The following is a 16651-nucleotide window of genomic DNA, read 5'->3' on the forward strand; positions in this document are numbered from 1 at the left end:
GAATACTGAACACTTTTCCAGTTTGGCTGACAAATTGGAATGGCTTCAGTAACCCCTTGCTCCAACGTGTGTTCTGTCTCATTCTCATTTACATCACTCATTAAATCTCCCGGGAACACACCAAGCCTTGCTTTCCCAGCTGTCCTCGCAGAGTTCTTCACTTGGCAAGTGTTCAGGTGCCCTCCCATCCTCCCATTAGCACCTTCCTCATCTCACAGCAAAAAACCTGCAGAGTTTAAAAATCTCTTTCTATCTATCTGTAAAATAATCCCTCTCTGCTGTTGTGCTGTGCACAGAGAGGGCTGCACTTCACAGGAGTCGTGTCACCCACCCTGTGAGGGCAAAAGTGACAGCAAGCATCACAGGAGACACCATGCTCCCTCACCAAGTATAATCCTGCCTACACCTACAGAGTTGTGACACACAGGAGCTACTGACACATACTGAGTCGACTTTACTTCTCTTTAAAGAGAAGTCATTAACATTCTGACTGTGTATTAAAAAAAGGTTGGTGAACGGTGCTTTTCTAGAAACAGCTACATGGAGTATCTAAAAACACCTTCACAGTGTTCCATACCTGCTCTCAGCTGCATCTTGTTTGCCCGCTAGACAGAAGCATAACTGTGATACCACAAAGTCATGGAGACAGGTAGAAATCAAAGTGAGTTGTATTCGCTGCCTGTATTGTATCATCTCTAAGTTTTGGATTAAAACTTACTCTGATAGTATCCTTATTTGCACTTTCGGCAGAATAAGATTCCAGCACAATCTGCCCAAAATATACTGAATGAAACAATTTATGGCAAGTGTTTCAGCTATTTTTAGACTATGCAGTAGAATAAATACTGCAAGATCATTCCTACAGTTCACATTCTGAGCTTATTTGTACTTTAAAAAGTTATTTTAGAAAATGCATCACAAATAGTGATCAAAGTTCCATTGAACTCAAAAGAACTATTTGGAAGTCTGGGAGGGAAGCCACATCCTATGGTCCTTCATGTACAATTCCCCTGAGCAAGTTTCAGCAGTTTTCCCAGCACAGGTCAATTCTGAGATGCTGAATCAAGGTACCATTTTCCATTACTGACACTTCACAGATCACAGAATCACATCTTGAGATGGCTGAGGGGAACTTCCTCAAATTCTTGTAAAATGTTTTGTGTCACACTACAACCTGATGCACTTTCTTCAAAATAAAAATTATCTGGTAAAATTTAAGCACATGAAATAGAGCAATAAACAAATGGTGGGGAAACAACGAAGTGTGCAGTAGAGAATAAAGCAGCAACATTTCCCACCTAAATATTTCCTCATACCTAATTGTTGAAAACGTCAATGGCATGAATTGATTTCTCAGTTGTGCAGACACACTCTTCAGTATAATGTATCTTATAAAAACATCACCCATTCAATACAAGAATTCAAGTGTCTGCAGGACCAGAATATAGAAAACATAATTTAAGGGGAAAAAAACTCAACTGTAATTCTGTAGTGCATGGTAGAGTGAAATTGGGCAATCATATTCTGAAAGGTATGTCTCAGAACAGAACTGTTCAATACATATATCTCTGCATTTCCTTCCATTTCTAATACCAGATTTTTAAAGAACCACACTCAGTACATTAAAACATGAAAAAAAGCCTTTAAAATTTGGAATTTTTTTTCTCCCGTATTTCACATTCAGTTAGACTAACGGTGATTCAGTAGTAGCTTCCTCCATCTTAACCTCTGCAACACCTTCATCTTTCTACCTTCTCACATCACTTGCCAATAAATATGCCAGCGTTTTTTCTTATGGTATCGAGGTCAAATGCTGCTGTAGTCAGAGCCACGGGCAGCGAGGGCGGCTGCTGCTTCCCATTCCACCGTAAAGAAGGTGATTGTTCCAAAGAAGCCCACGACCACCATGATCAGGAGCTGCCACTGCAGAAGGAAGTAGTTGCTGTAGAAATATGCAACTGCAGCACAGATGGACTGAGAGAAAAAACACAACGTAAAGAGATTATCAGTGGAGATATCCAGGCTAGTGTTACCATAAAAAGGTTATCAAATTGACATACACAGAGCTTAACATGCAACTCTCAGTAGCACACTTCTGGAGAAGATAAAAAATCTTAAAGCTTCGTTATGCCTCAACATATGTCTTCATGCGATATACAACAGATTTAGTTTTTACTTGTTATTTAAATAGTGTTCACTGTAGAAAATGAACACCAAACACAAAAGCGTTCATAGCATCCCAAGTGCAGTTCTCTGGTATTTGAAAACAGTTTGTCTAGAAGCAACACAGTCAAGGCTTTAAATAAAACTACAGAAAACTGTTTCCAGTTTTACAGCACCACAAACTATTCCATACCAAAATAGCCAGAGGCTCTGACAAGCAGTGTTGCTTACTTGCAATCTATCCTTAAGGGTAAACTTTTAATTAGATCTCATATAAAGAATCATTACATTCCGTGTCTACCTCAAATTCTTATCTATCACTGAGAATGATCTAAAAATGGAGCAGTGCACAAGGAAAAAAACACACCTTCTGAAGCAAGCAGCTGTCACCTTTTAAAATAAGCTCAACCTGACCTCTGCTCCCTATTGCTATGACCATGCAGGAACAGTTTCAATGCTTTGCAACACCATTTTTCTACTGATAGCTCTGATCAACACAGGCCCTGACCTGGAAAGTTCAGTACCAAATAAGGTTAATGCCTGTGAGAGAAGCGATCTATCCAAAATGCAGCACTTGTATTCACATTGTATGAAGAATTTTCATTGAGTTTCCAACTAGCACAGGTACGTTTACTTTGGCATTCTAACAACTTAAGAACAGATAAACATCACTTAACTCTTGTTTTGTCTATGTACCCATGCAAAAATACCCAGTGACGTGGCACAACATCCACAAACCTGAACAAACTTAAAGATGGCAAAGGCAGGAGCGCTGTCTTCTGAATACAGGAATCCTAAAATGCTGAGGAGCTGGGTGTTGAAGCAGCTGTCCCCCAGGCCCAAGAGGAAGCTGCAGAATATGGCCACCTCTTTGCTGAAGGAGAAAATGAATCACATTTAAAAGTCAGTCGTTCAAACAGCTTACACATCTATTAACTATTTTTAGCAGGCTTATTTGGAAAGTGAGAATGGAAGAAAGTTCTCCAACTTTACATTTCAGTGGAAAAGAACTGGGAACACTTGGCTTGGCATGAAGAATAGTTTCATCAGATTTTCATTTCTTGAATATTTCTTAATATAGTTAACAAAGATGAGGAGAAAGCTGAGGTACTTTATACCTACTTTGCCTCAGTTTCTACCAGTAAGACAGGTGGCCCTCAGGACAACTGGCCTCTGGAGGTGGTTGGCAGAGATAGGAAGCCAAAGAGCCCCCTTGTATTCCAGGAGGAAATAGCTGGTGACTTCCTGAGCCATCTGGATCCTCACAAGTCTATGGGATCAAACAGGATCCATCCTAGGGTGATGAGGGAGCTAGAAGAAGAATGGCCTGCCCAGGGAGGTGGTGGACTCACCGTCCCCAGAGGTTTTTAAACTGAGATTGGACATGGCACTTAGTGCCATGATCTAGTAAATGGACTGGAATTGGACCAAGGGTTGGACTTGATGATCTCTGAGGTCTTTTCCAACCCAGCCGATTCTGTGATTCTGTGTAATGCCAAGACTTTTGTTACTGTTACCTGCAGTCAATTCTACACTGAATTAGAACTGCTAGAAGAACTCATTTTGGTGCTTGGAGCCACAAAACCCACAAAGCAGTGATTAAAAGCTGAGACACACATGGTGAGTTCATAAAAACTGCAGGAATATTGTAGACATACCAATTCATTTTGCAGAAAAATACTCCTGTTAAATAAAGAATAGTCACCACCACAGGCACAAATGCTTTTAATTGCAAGTTAGCAGCTGTGTCTGCACAAACTGACAACATATTATTTTCATACAAACTGGCAAAAACACACCTGAAAAGAAAGTTGTAATGAGGAGACAAGAAAGCTCAGTATATTTTTCCCCTAAAGCAGCTTCAAGAAATTTTCTATTAGATAAACAAACTGTCTGTATCCATCTTGAGTTACACAGGAAAAAGTTTACATACCTTGGAATCATATAGGCAACATCATCTGTTCCTTCCATAGGAGCAATAGGGGCATCATTTGGCAAGTTGAAAAATATCAGATAAAAGGCTATGAAGTGGACGATGATGCCCAGCATCACAACAGGGTTCCTGCCAAAGCGGTTACGCTTGCTCAATAAACCGAAGATTCCTCCACCTGCGTAATTGGAAAAGATTGGATAATTAAATCAGAACTGAAGAAGTAAGGACAGAAGCAACCTTAAAATACGTTACTATTTAAAAACAGAATAAAATGTGAAAACTCTCCAATAACATCATAGTCCAGTGTTTCTCTCATTCTAAGTGTTATGTATTTCTTTGCACTAACCCAAAAAGAATGCAAAAATCTTAGGATTCATAGTCAGTGTTTCACATCCTAATCCACATTCACTTTACATGGCGTAACATATAATTCACAGTGCAACAAGGAACCACATTAACAATTTCTAATATTTTATTTTTTGTTTACATAATCATTGCTGGAAGCTTGAAAGACACTATTCAGTTAAATACAAAAACTGTTTCGAGTAACTACAAAATCTTAATCCTTTTTTATCTACTAATTTGTAAATTTAGACTCACCTAAAATTTCTCCAACACCAATAAAAATACCAGAGAGACCAATAAGGCTTTTCTCTTCACTACCAAACCTATTCACAGCACCAATACATGTTCCATATACTCCAGAAAAGAACGTTAATTCCAAGCCTTTGAAAGAAATCAAACAAAATTGACAGGTGAACTATTATGAAAGTTATCAAAAAAGTCTTGAAGTCTAAAAGCTGTTTTTCCTCAAGGACCCTTTCAAATACATATTTAAATGACATGTGTATAACAAGCAATTTGGGAATTTTAAACTATGTAATAATGATATTCTCCTATGCCAGTTTACAAAAAATATATTAGAAAAAGCCCTGTATCACATGCACTTTGGTTCAATACTGTTTCTGTTGACACAATCTCTACACACAGTTTATATTTCTGCTTTTCAAGAACTTTGGAATTTCATGTGTAAGGACTTCAGTCCCCCCACCCAGGTTATGGCATTCTTAAAAAGAGACTCCCTGAAATCCCATATACAAAAAGAATTCAGATTCCTAAACTGTTACTTTTCTATACATAATGAACTAGAGCTAAGAACAACTGCTATTTGTTTAAAACTCTTCTTTCTTTCTACTGTCATTGCTGTCAAAAAGGTAACATGGCCGAGGCCAACTAGCATGACTATAAGTGTAAAAATACCAGTTACTTAATCCAAAACTAAGCAAAGTCTTACACCTAAACAAAGAAAAACAGTTCAAAAATAGAACTGTTTCTAATTCACCTACTTTGCCTTTTCTACTGTAAAAATATGGTATACCATACTCTAGTCTACATGTAGCAGCCTCCTTAACATGGAACATGAACTGCAAAGCCTCAAAAGGAGGTGAACTTTGAGCAGTCTTAATAATCAAACCATGAATTTTGGAAATAAAAGCTTTTGCTGGCCTTCCAATATTTTTTTATTTCCCTATATAAAGTAGCAATATTGACCCAGAGCCACCAGGTGGCAGCAGCTATTTTTTTTTTTCCAAGCTGGACTGATTTTTATTTCTGCTACCTCTTAAATTCAAATTTCAGATTAATCAGGCAAACCCGAGTTCCTCCTTTCCACAGAATCCCAGAATGTCAGGGCTTGGAAGGGACCTCGAAAGCTCATCCAGTGCAATCCCCCCATGGAGCAGGAACACCCAGATGAGGTTACACAGGAAGGTGTCCAGGCGGGTTGGAATGTCTGCAGAGAAGGAGACTCCACAACCTCCCTGGGCAGCCTAGTCCAGTGTTCTGCAACACTGGAGATGCTGTGAAGTAACACCTGTACTCTGATCAGCGGCTAGTACAAGATGACTTCATAGTTACTATTGCGACTTTATGGCTACTATTGCTATTTCTCTACCAGAAACTGACCGCAAACTTCAGCAGTCTTACAGCACTGTTTATGGTTTGGTCACATCTAAGTTCTTCTTCTCACCTACAAGAGCTAACAACAATTTTTCATAAGGGTGACTCAGAGCTGAGGTTCTGAAAACGCATCTGTTCTTCCTAAAACTTAAATTGATCGTGAACAGAAAAACACCTGAAGGCAAATAAGGAGCAAGAACCTCCCTCAAAAGAATCTGTTAAAGTATCCCAGTAACATTTTGAACATTATTTTCATTCAAATTCAATGCAATTGCATTAAACTATCTACAACCTATTGACAGTGTAATGCCAAATCACATAAAAACCAGCTATGTAAATTTTGCCAAACCTTCAATTTGTGTGACCCAGAGCTGAACCCAAGCTTTCCTACACCTGGCAGTATTTGCAGATTCAGGCACATCCCTCCTCCCATACAGAAGCACCCAGGACACAGGAACGTCACAAGCAAATAACTCATTCAAAGATAACTGAAATATTCAAGTAACATTTGCAGAAATACAGAATTGCAATCCTGCTGCACAATAATACACTCCTCTTGCTTCATACCTGTGTAGGCTGTTGTAACACTCAGCAGCATAATCTCTTTGGTGAAGCTCAGCTTTATGGATTTCTCTGTAAAGGCATAATAATGGGAATTAATATAACTGATAACACTGTTAACACAACCTACAATTTATTTTGCTCTTCATAAAAATAGCTTAAAATTGTGCAAACTGTGACTTTACTACAAAGTGCTAAACAAACCAACCCTGACTTGTTCTTTAAAAGAAATGCTGTGATCTGAAATCCTCTTTCATAAAAAATGCAAGAGGTGAAATATTAAAGGGAGGACACACAGTTTTCAATTAGGAGACAATTTTCTGCTCATTGTACTTTTGTACTCTCAGTTGATGGCAATTGTCTCCTAAGAGGATAAATAAATTCTCAGTGAAGATCCCCATGTTCTCAAAACAAGGTTAACAGTCACAGGCAGACCACACCAAACTTTAATAGAAACTGCAGATGGTGCAGTTCAAAATTGTTGGGTTTAACTGTTATCAGTTGGTGACAAAATAAAACAACATGCAACTTCTTTATCTTGCCACACGTCCCTGTGTGAACTGCCATCTCTGCTCTGAAAACACTTGCCAGCTGGCAGTTATTTTTCCAAGTGGCCCATCCCTGAAGGTCTGTACTGAAAACGGAATAACTGAAATGCGTTCTTAAAACCTTATCGGTTCACAAGTTCTTGTTCTAGGTCATTTGTACAAGACCACATTATCAGCAGAATTGTGGAATGCTGGAAAGGATACATCAGTATGTTTTGAAGCAACTCTCATGTGAAACAGTACGTACTGAAGGCAGCCACCGCTCTTGTCATTGTGTTTTGTGCAGACCTGGGTAAATAAATTACTTAGTCAAAATGGGGAAAGTGAACACGTGATATTCCCCTGAGGAGCAGGAGCACAAACAAGGATATGTGACAACACATGATAGCAATAACCACTTACAAGCTGTCCCCCAGGATTTCATTAGCAGAATCTTCCTCTCCTGGAGCTTTTGTGTCCTCTTGTTTCCTAATCAGAAAGAACAGAACTGTGCCCACAAGACTGATAACAGTCAGAGCAATGAAGACAGTTCTGCGATCACTCTCTGTGGAAAAACAAACAAGAACTATAACTAGACGTGCAAAATCAATTCAAACCAACTCAACTACCTTCAATAAACTAATACAGACATACTAGGTAACAAAATGCACACTCATTTTCTAACTTACCTTCTACATGGAGCAAAAGGTACCCAGTTGCTGGCAAATTCCTGTCTCAGTTTTATAATGCCAATAAAATATTGGCATATTAGAGTGTCACTCGCATTTTCTGCCATGCAAAGGCTATGACCAAGGAGGAGCCAATTAACAAAGGAAGTGCATAAATTATGAGCAGAAGAAAGTACATCTTTCAAGACTCACATAATTCAGAGCGGACAAAGCAAACTAGCTCAAAACCTTTCAGATTTCTAAAAAACGCTCTTTACCAGCATTAGAAACATTCGTGCTGTAACATCATAAACTGGTAGGCTTATAAACTTCAAAAGCCTTAAAATCACCAAAATCTCGCTGATGCAGCACCCAATGTGCAGCTGGAGGACAGTAATTGCTGCCCTACGCACCAGCTCGGCTGCACAAACCAATGTGTTGGACACAGGAAAGTCTATAATCCAGAGGTCATTCCCTTCTACAAATATTAAGCAGAATAAGCAAGCCAAGAAACAAATAATAGTTGTGAGTGAACTGAAGTGTATGATTCTGAAGATATTGCCTACGTTTGTGTTTACTTCCCCTTTAGCTTAAATGTAAACATAAAATTGCTCTACATCAATTAAAAATAACATGTTTTATTAGAGATCATAATGCAAATATGTGCTTCACCTTGAAATGCCTGTAAAAATTTCACTTAGGTAGTAAAAGGAAGAAGGAACTGATTTTTTTAGTACTGTCACATTTTCCAATACCAACATTTTTTAATGAAGAGGAGTCTCAAGACATTAAAAGACTGGGGGAAATATAAGAGCAGAACTTCATGGTTAAATGCTCTAATCTGTGGTTCAAAAGTACAATCAAGTTTAGAATACACAGAATTTCAAGCTCACCAGATCCAAAGTGTCTCCAATACTTTCAATAACACTTAAGCCTTTGCGTTAAAGATGAGGGAATGCTGAAGCTGACCTTTAAAAATTAACCTGTCCTGTGCTACCAGGCCCATGTCTGTGGGGAACCTGAAGAGACGGATCTAACAGAGACATGAAACAGACTATACGTCTCAACAGGGCAGCATTTCTGAAGTCTGATAACTATAATTTTAAAAAATTAACATCTTATTCCTGACTGACTACAGCAGATGTACCCTCATCTTTGAAATATTAAAAGAATTGGCTGTTCTAGTAGGGATTAAACTTTAACATAAGTGGGGTTTTTTTGTTGCTTTGTTTTTGTTGGGTTTTTTTGGTGTTTGTTTTGGTTTTACACACTTTTCCAGCAATGCTGCCAGTTTAAGCAGCAGCAGCAGCCACTCACTCTCAGCCCAGCTGCACATCTCAACCTCTGTCCTGCTGCTGCTTTGTGCCAGCACAACAATCATTGCGGCCATGAAGTGAAATGGGATGGTTTTCCTCTTCCTTCAGTTCATAGGTTAATCAGTCTTCAACCTGATTTAGAAGGACAGTCTACACCAGGAACTTACTTTGGAACAGGATAGCACGTATAATAAACATATAGCCATTCCAGAACAGCTTTCCCCCCAAATATTTGTATTTTGGCATAAGTCTGTCTGCACAGAGAAAATCCCAGAGCTGCCATTGGAGAAAACCTTATTCCAAATTAGTGTTCTGAAGAATTTCCTAGACAAAAGATGGTACTCAAAGAGCACTGCATGCAGGAAACGCACACATAATACAAGGGCCATGAGTACCATGGAACAATGAATTAAAAAAATACTCCAAAAGTAGAGGATATATAACAATAAATTAGAAAAAAGTCTGATTGTGTAAGTTTCTTGCCACTTTCAAGTTCATTATTTCATTTGTTTACTCATGCTACCATATTTTCAAGGATGGACTCCCATATAAACAAACAATACCCACCTGATATGTGAGTTTTTCCTTGCCAAGCAAAGTATATATAGAGGTTTCCAAAAAACAAGCTGCAGACAGAAAGGACAACAAAGATGAACAGCACTTTCTGTGGTAAGATTAAAGTTGTAACATCACGGTAACATTATCCTATGCAAAAAAATGTACTGTGCAATTGTGAAAGAAATAAAGACATCAGTCACTCCCCATGTGAACTGCTTACTCTGTATAAAACTTGAAACAGTAGAGGATCCTTCTCCATAATGCTGGCTATTCATTTTCAGTAAGCAAAACACAAGGTGGTAGCAAAAATGAGGAAATATGCATGGAAATTGCCCCCTCACTAATTTTAGAAGGGTATACGTTAGAAAGCTGACATATTGATGGAGATTTTGTTATACTTCCTTAGAAGTGTCATGCATCTTGCCTGAAGCATTGCCCCAGTAATGCTAAATTGGTTGTTAAAAGCTCAAGAGAAATTCTGTGAAATACAGTAATTCTGAATGAATGGTGATTCAAAACAGCCTGAGTCAAGTTCCCTCATATAAAGCCATGCGCTTTACTCACTGGAAAACACACAATTAACTGTGTTTGTGGAAATTACTACTCTGATAACATACTGATATGTTAATTCCTGAACCTTAAGAAACACAAGAAGTATGCCACGGGTTCAGGCTGATGTTCTATTAACCCAGTATTCCACCCCCACAACAGCATTAGCAATACCATATAGCACAGGCTCACCAGCCTCAGCACTTTCTGCAAACTTGTTATCTCCCAATATCCAGAGCCACCATGTTATGGGTGGTATAAGGTATCTCCTCTCAGGAACCATTTGTGGACCTGTTGCCAATGAACCTGTCTGATCCCATTTGTTGCTGACACCATCCAACTCTATACTCTCCTTGTGGCAGCAAGCACCAAACATTTAATCAGCTATTGTGTAAAGAAGCACTTAGTATCTGTTTCAAACCAATCCTCTTCTGGTTTCACCAAGTGACCCATACAGCAGCATGTGGAGAGCAACAGCTCACCAGCTGCCTTCACTGTCCTAGTAACCCATCAGTATAATCCTCAACGCTTTTTCTCCAAAGGAATGAATCCCAGCCTTTTCAGTCTCTGCAAGTCAGCAGCTCTACCTTCTCACACATTTTGTTTACATTACTCTCTCCCAAAAAGCACAAACCCTGTCTGCACAAAATACTCAATGGCAGCAACACCATCCACTACCTCATTCTCACTACCTTTCTTGTTGACTTGTTTGGTTTATGCAGCACTCAAAGCTTAACATCAGAAGATTATCAACAAGACCTCTTTTCTGACTGTATCTTCACTTCAACTTGTCAGCGAGCAGCAAGGTCCAGCTGCTCTCTCAGAGAAAGAGAGCTGAGAGTCAAGGGACAGAACACATGCAGCAGAGAAGGTGCCTCATCAACTAGAGCCCTGTCCCAGAGCACCCAACAAGGCAAGCAGGGCAGACCCAGAGACACTCAGCAGGGTCAACCAAGAGTCCAGACTATCATACAAGCTTGTGTTGATGAGGCAGATCTGAGGTCAGTCAGTCTACAGGCCAGTGTCAGGTGCTGTGATTGCCACACAAATCCCCAGGGACAAGGCAGAGTAAAGCCAAGGTGAGAAACCAGTCCAGATCAACAAGAGCCAGAACCAGGCATAACTGTGGCTGAGCTGTAGACCAGTGCTCCTCCAACACAGCTCCAGAGGAAATGAAGCCCCAGGCTGAGTTTAAATGAGGCTCCTGGGCCCATGGGCAGATGGGAAGGGTGCGGTAGAGGTGCCAGGTGAGGCTGTTCAGGACCATTAGGGCTCATTAGTGCACTCAAGTCCTTAAACACATTATGACAGCCCTCCCCGATCAACAAGATGTCTGTTACTTATGGAAAATGCTCCCCTAACAGAAATGTATCATTATAGCATGTTAAGAGCAGAACCTTGCTATATGTAACTTCAATTCATTCTTCTATAATGCACAATAGTAACAGAAATGTGGCTTCCAGCCTTTCAGCCCACTTCACTGACTGCAAGGTACCAGTGGAGGATTCTTTTTACAAAAAAATGTAAAAAGTAGAATGTGTATACAACCACAACAAGACTAACAAATAAAGCCTACCTGGACTGTAAGAGTGCCCAAAATACCCCACTGTTCCTTCCAATGGTGTTTTCATCAGAATTTACAGTCAAGCAATTTCCCTGTGCTGTCCAGAGAACTGAAATGTACAGAATATATTGCTCAGGAAATAAAAATATTTTAGAGGTACATTCAAACGTAGCAAAGAATAGTAAGCAGAGTAAGAACAGTGCTTACCAGCAGCTGCAATGCCAATAAAAACAGAAGCAGTGTAGAAAGTCCATGTAGTAGGTTGGATAAAAACTGCAATGTATAGGCTAGAATAGAACAGATCAGTTTATTGAACATAGACATAAAGTTGACAATGCACTTTAACAATCAGGTATCTCATTTAGCTGCTTCTAAATCAGCTATTCTGTCTCAAGTCACACTGAAAAATAGTTCATGTCACATGTGAGAAGAGATAATGTTTTTATTCCACTAAGTATGTAGAGTTTTTTTTAATATAGTCATTAATCTGAGTCAGCAAAGTCTGGAAATGCTGTGAAAAAAACACACTCTGTTTTGAGTAGGCTGAAGTACTCTGCAGTTCCACATCTACTGATGGAGGCGGTATGTCTGTAAGATGCCTTCCTCAGCAGTACAGTTTCATGTATGGCATGGTAGGCTTAGGAGGGAAAAAATGAAAGATTTCAAAGGAAGCGGGCAAAAATACTAAATTAATACTTACCTATAAAATATGCCACTAATGACCATGGAGAATTGAGGTCCTACTATCGCAACCACTGAAGGTGATATAAGGTTTGATGCGGAGAATACTCCATAAATAATGGACATGCTACATAAATAAACAACGAAGATAATTAAGTACTTAAAATATAGGATATGAGTGCAACTGATTTAAGAATGTTCAGTTGATTCCAAAGTATCAAGTACACACATAACTTAAGTAACTGCATAACTTTCACGGTCAAATATTTATTTCTTCTCTTACCTTCACCCACTGCACTCTATATGGGAATACAGGAGTGTGCAGTGTTTTCTGGATTGCTGAGGAGGGCCAAACTATTGCAGACAAGTGCGTCTCATAATTTATAACATACATTTGTCAAACTGTGCCTTAACAGCAGTAACTGAGTTTTCTGGCCAGTACTTATAGAGAATGTTCCAGAGCCTCATTCATCGATACCAGTAAGGTTTGCATTTTCTGCCAACTATAACACAGACATTTTATAGATATATTTTGTGCCAGTTGTATTTTTAGTTTAAAATTAAGACAGTAAAGCCTTCAAAGCAGCAACCAGGTTTTCCTATATGACAGACTAATTTAGCACACAGAGGTCCCTGATCACGCTTGGCGAGTTTGGCCGCACCTGCAGTGAACAAACAGAACAACTTTTCCTGGCTTTGAACCTCCCTGCTTGTCTTTCTGATGGCTCCTTTCACATTTATGTTGCAGCAGTTCCTAGAAGTTGATCTGTACCACCTATCCTACACAAATACACAGAGGTGTACAAAGGCAAACAACCAAGGCCTTAGTTAGCAGGGATTTTATATTTTAAAACTTCCACATTTTTCATATCCTAAAATAAAATGCTTAGAATGTGATAACCATATGATGTTTTTTCTCCCTACAAATATAACGTGCAAAACAGATATGTAGTTCAACTGGAAATAGTTCAGAGTAGAACAAGAGTGAATGTGAGAAGCCTGTTTTTAACTGCTTTAAGTTTATTATTAAATTGTGAAGTCAGCAGAACACTAGAGTCTCTTGAGACTCCACCTCTACCAGGTGGAATTATAACCAGCTTCACCCTGCAAGGATCAAAGTAATAAGAAGATCTGTATAAATTACCTTGTGTAGCCACTGCCATGAAAATCCGTGCTGTTTAAATTCGTGATAACAGTTTGCTGTGTGGAAAAAAATCATAGATTGTAATATGTTAGAATATATGTTGTAATCTGAGAACACTTGATGAGTTTGAAGTCAGTATCAAATGTTAGAATTAATCCTTAATAGATTCTACAAAGTACTTTAAAAAAAAGTGTTAATTACAATTCACAACACCTTTATAATGAAGGTGAAGGAGATATTTGGCAGGGAAACATCTATATTTGAAGCAGTAATCAGTACTTTAGGATTATATCATTATTTCATCAGACAGCTTAAAATATTTCACGAAACTTCTCTTTCACTAAGCACCTCTCTTAAGTAGATACGTATGGTTGGGGGGGTGAGGAAGGAGAAGTTTCAAAATACTCTTAATTTGACCTATCAGCTTCTGATAAGAGTTTCCGTTCTTTTCAGCTTCTCGTTATTTTCCTGTTCCTTTTTTTTCCCTTGAATCAGCATTAGTGATCATGAGACCATGTAATTACTGGATCGACAGGCAGATCTGATTGAAAGTAACTTGTAATAGCTCGTAATAACAAATTACATGACTGCATGATCACTAGGTGCAATCCAGTGAGGTGCTGTGAATTCGCTGCAGAACTTCTAAGATCACTGGGTGGTACTTCCAGACTCATGTGCAGTATCACGCTGCACTTTGGCTTTTACAAAACTATTCTAAATAGTTGTTTCTATAATGCAGTGAAGGGCACTTATCTGTCTGAACCCAGAAAGGATTCTTCTTGCATGGAAGAGAAGAGAAGCTGTAAGACCTGTGGGCTCAAGGGGTGTGTTGAAATCTAACTGTCCTTCAGGCATATAACTACCACTGAAAGCAACGCCAACAGCTCGGTAAATTAGAGGATCTGGGCTCAGATTGTCAGGAGCAGGATGCTAAGAATTTAAGTAGCTAGAGTGCAGTCTGCTTCTAATATTAAATTTGGATTGTATTACGCCCAATTTTGCTTCAGCATGCGAAGAGTTACAGGATGCTAAAGCAGTAAATTATTTATTGAGATGGAAGGTGACTTGGCAGTTCTAGCAATTGTGGAAGTCTGACTACTTGTCAGATGTTATCCTTACACTCCCCCTCAATGTATAGTTTGTTAGAACAGAAAAATATGTTAGATTAAGAAATACACTCTAAAAAAACTAGGGGCATGGTTAATAATAACAACTTAGGCAAATATTTTGAAAGGGGCGATACTTTCTAAGCAATCAGGAACAGTTATATATGTAGCTATGCTATCTTAAAGAAATAAACTGATTAATTATCCAGTTAATCAACTTAATCTGGTTAACACTAAACCAAGAGAAGGAGACAAAATATCAAGGTGTCTTGCACATTAAAAAGAATTCCAAGTAAAGCAACTCTTACATTAGAGAACACAGAAGAGCAGATTAATAACTGTGATAGAAATGTGCCATGCTTTGAAATTCACACCTACCGCAATATTTCCACATGTTTGAAAAGCAGTGAACATAAACATAAATGAGACTCCCAAAATAATTATGTTGAAAAGTTTTTTTGATTCAGGAGACATTTTGTGTTTTCTCGCCAAATCCTCAGTGTCAGTCCGGAAAAGCTCTATTTTCTTTTAAAAGTTTCCTCTTAACCTCTGTTAAAAACAAGCAAGCAAAAAGAATAAAATGAAAAAGAAAGCTTCAAAAATTATGATTACTGAGGGTTACTTATTAGCTGGTAGGAGACAGCCATAAACTAATAAAGAAATCTGGAAAATCTCTTAGAGAACATATAGCAAAATTAGTAACCTGAAGAGAAAAGTAACTTGAAAAAGGAAACATCTGGCACGAAAGGTAAATGCAAGAATCTCTCTACCTTTTCCCATGAAGTAACAGCTCAGACTGCAGTATGTTACTTCCCAACATCTCTTTCCCCCGAAAGCCGCAGTTTTCCAGATGCCCAGCTAGTTAATCAGCTCAGTTTCTGCCATTGTTCCAAATCAGAATTCTGGCCCAAAGCCTTTAAATCACCTGACGAGGGAAAGATGAGACATTCGTCCACAGGAGTCATTTCCACGCATGTTGGACAGGAAATAAGGAACATTTCACAGTCGAGATCAGCTGACCCAGCCTGAAACCCTTGTGCACTCTGGGAAATGCAGTTTTATGAAAGTACACTTTTCTGCTTCCCGAGATCACAGAATGGTCTGGGTTGGAAAGGACCTTTCAACATCATCTAGTGGGTGGAAATCTTCTAATCTTTAAAATAAAAAGATTTGTGCGAGTTTTTAAGAGCTATAAATCCTCTAATAATTACATATATTATTATATCTTGGTTATATGTTTATATATTTTTATGATATCACATAGCAACACTCTCGATCTACTAAATAAGACCCATCAAGATAAAGAACATCTTAGAAAGTCATGTAAGATAACCATTTAATTAACTGTATTCAAACACACACAAAGTCATTGCAAAGGGAGAATTATTCCCACCAATACACAGGCTCTGCCCAGCATTTCTGCCTTAATTCATTGTCTGAGTGACTCAGGAAAGAGTCTTCGTAATCTTCCACAGCTTTCTCTCAATGAACACCATGTGGTTTTAGCAATTACACGCTCTTAATATTTAACTTCACAGTACTAAAATAATAAATTTCAGATCAATTGATCTTTAACTTTCGAGGATCCCTGTTAAAACGTCAGCAAAATTTAAACAGAGGGTCCTAGGAAAAACAAACCCTCAGGACAAGCGCAGAGCCCTCAGCCACCTCCCCTCACAGCGCTCTCCCTCCGCCATTTTAAACCGCCGCTCCCCGCCCGCGCCACAAGCGCTTCCCGTCCTTAAAGCTTTTCCTTTTTTTTATTCAGACGGCATGAGTTTCCCGCCCCTTCTCACCCCCAACAAAGTCAGGCCTCGCGTTATTTCCGGTTTTTACTTTTTTTTTTTTACCGTTTTCAGCATACATTGTTCAAAATTTCCCCGCCTCCGCCCAGTCCTTCCGGGTCACGGCACATCCGCCTT

General features: G+C 38.9%; 1 protein-coding gene across 1 annotated transcript; it reads right to left on the reverse strand.

Moving 5' to 3' along the window:
- Positions 1-1434: 1434 nt before the first annotated feature.
- On the reverse strand, positions 1435-16641 carry MFSD11 (major facilitator superfamily domain containing 11). Its single transcript, XM_080356312.1, has 15 exons — positions 16580-16641; positions 15500-15654; positions 15108-15278; positions 13624-13679; positions 12499-12606; positions 12006-12085; positions 11811-11907; positions 9695-9753; positions 7567-7708; positions 7412-7452; positions 6623-6688; positions 4697-4822; positions 4097-4271; positions 2902-3037; positions 1435-1974 (listed from the first exon to the last, which is right to left on the reverse strand). Exons 3-15 carry the CDS (start codon positions 15201-15203, stop codon positions 1807-1809), a joined length of 1350 nt encoding a protein of 449 aa, XP_080212438.1. The 5' UTR covers positions 15204-15278; positions 15500-15654; positions 16580-16641; the 3' UTR covers positions 1435-1806.
- Positions 16642-16651: the final 10 nt, after the last annotated feature.

Source organism: Nesoenas mayeri (genome assembly GCF_963082525.1).
Source record: "Nesoenas mayeri genome assembly, chromosome: 19".
NCBI lineage: Eukaryota > Metazoa > Chordata > Aves > Columbiformes > Columbidae > Nesoenas > Nesoenas mayeri.

What these genes read in the sequence shown, in the direction of transcription:
- MFSD11 (XM_080356312.1), bottom strand. Translation starts at nt 15,203, where the DNA reads ATGTCTCCTGAATCAAAAAAACTTTTCAACATAATTATTTTGGGAGTC. An exon ending in TGGTGTTGGAGAAATTTTAG is followed by an intron (nt 4,272 to 4,696) that starts GTGAGTCTAAAT and finishes CCAATTACGCAG; the next exon opens with GTGGAGGAATCTTCGGTTTA. An exon ending in CCATCTTTAAGTTTGTTCAG is followed by an intron (nt 1,975 to 2,901) that starts GTTTGTGGATGT and finishes TTTTTCTCTCAG; the next exon opens with TCCATCTGTGCTGCAGTTGC.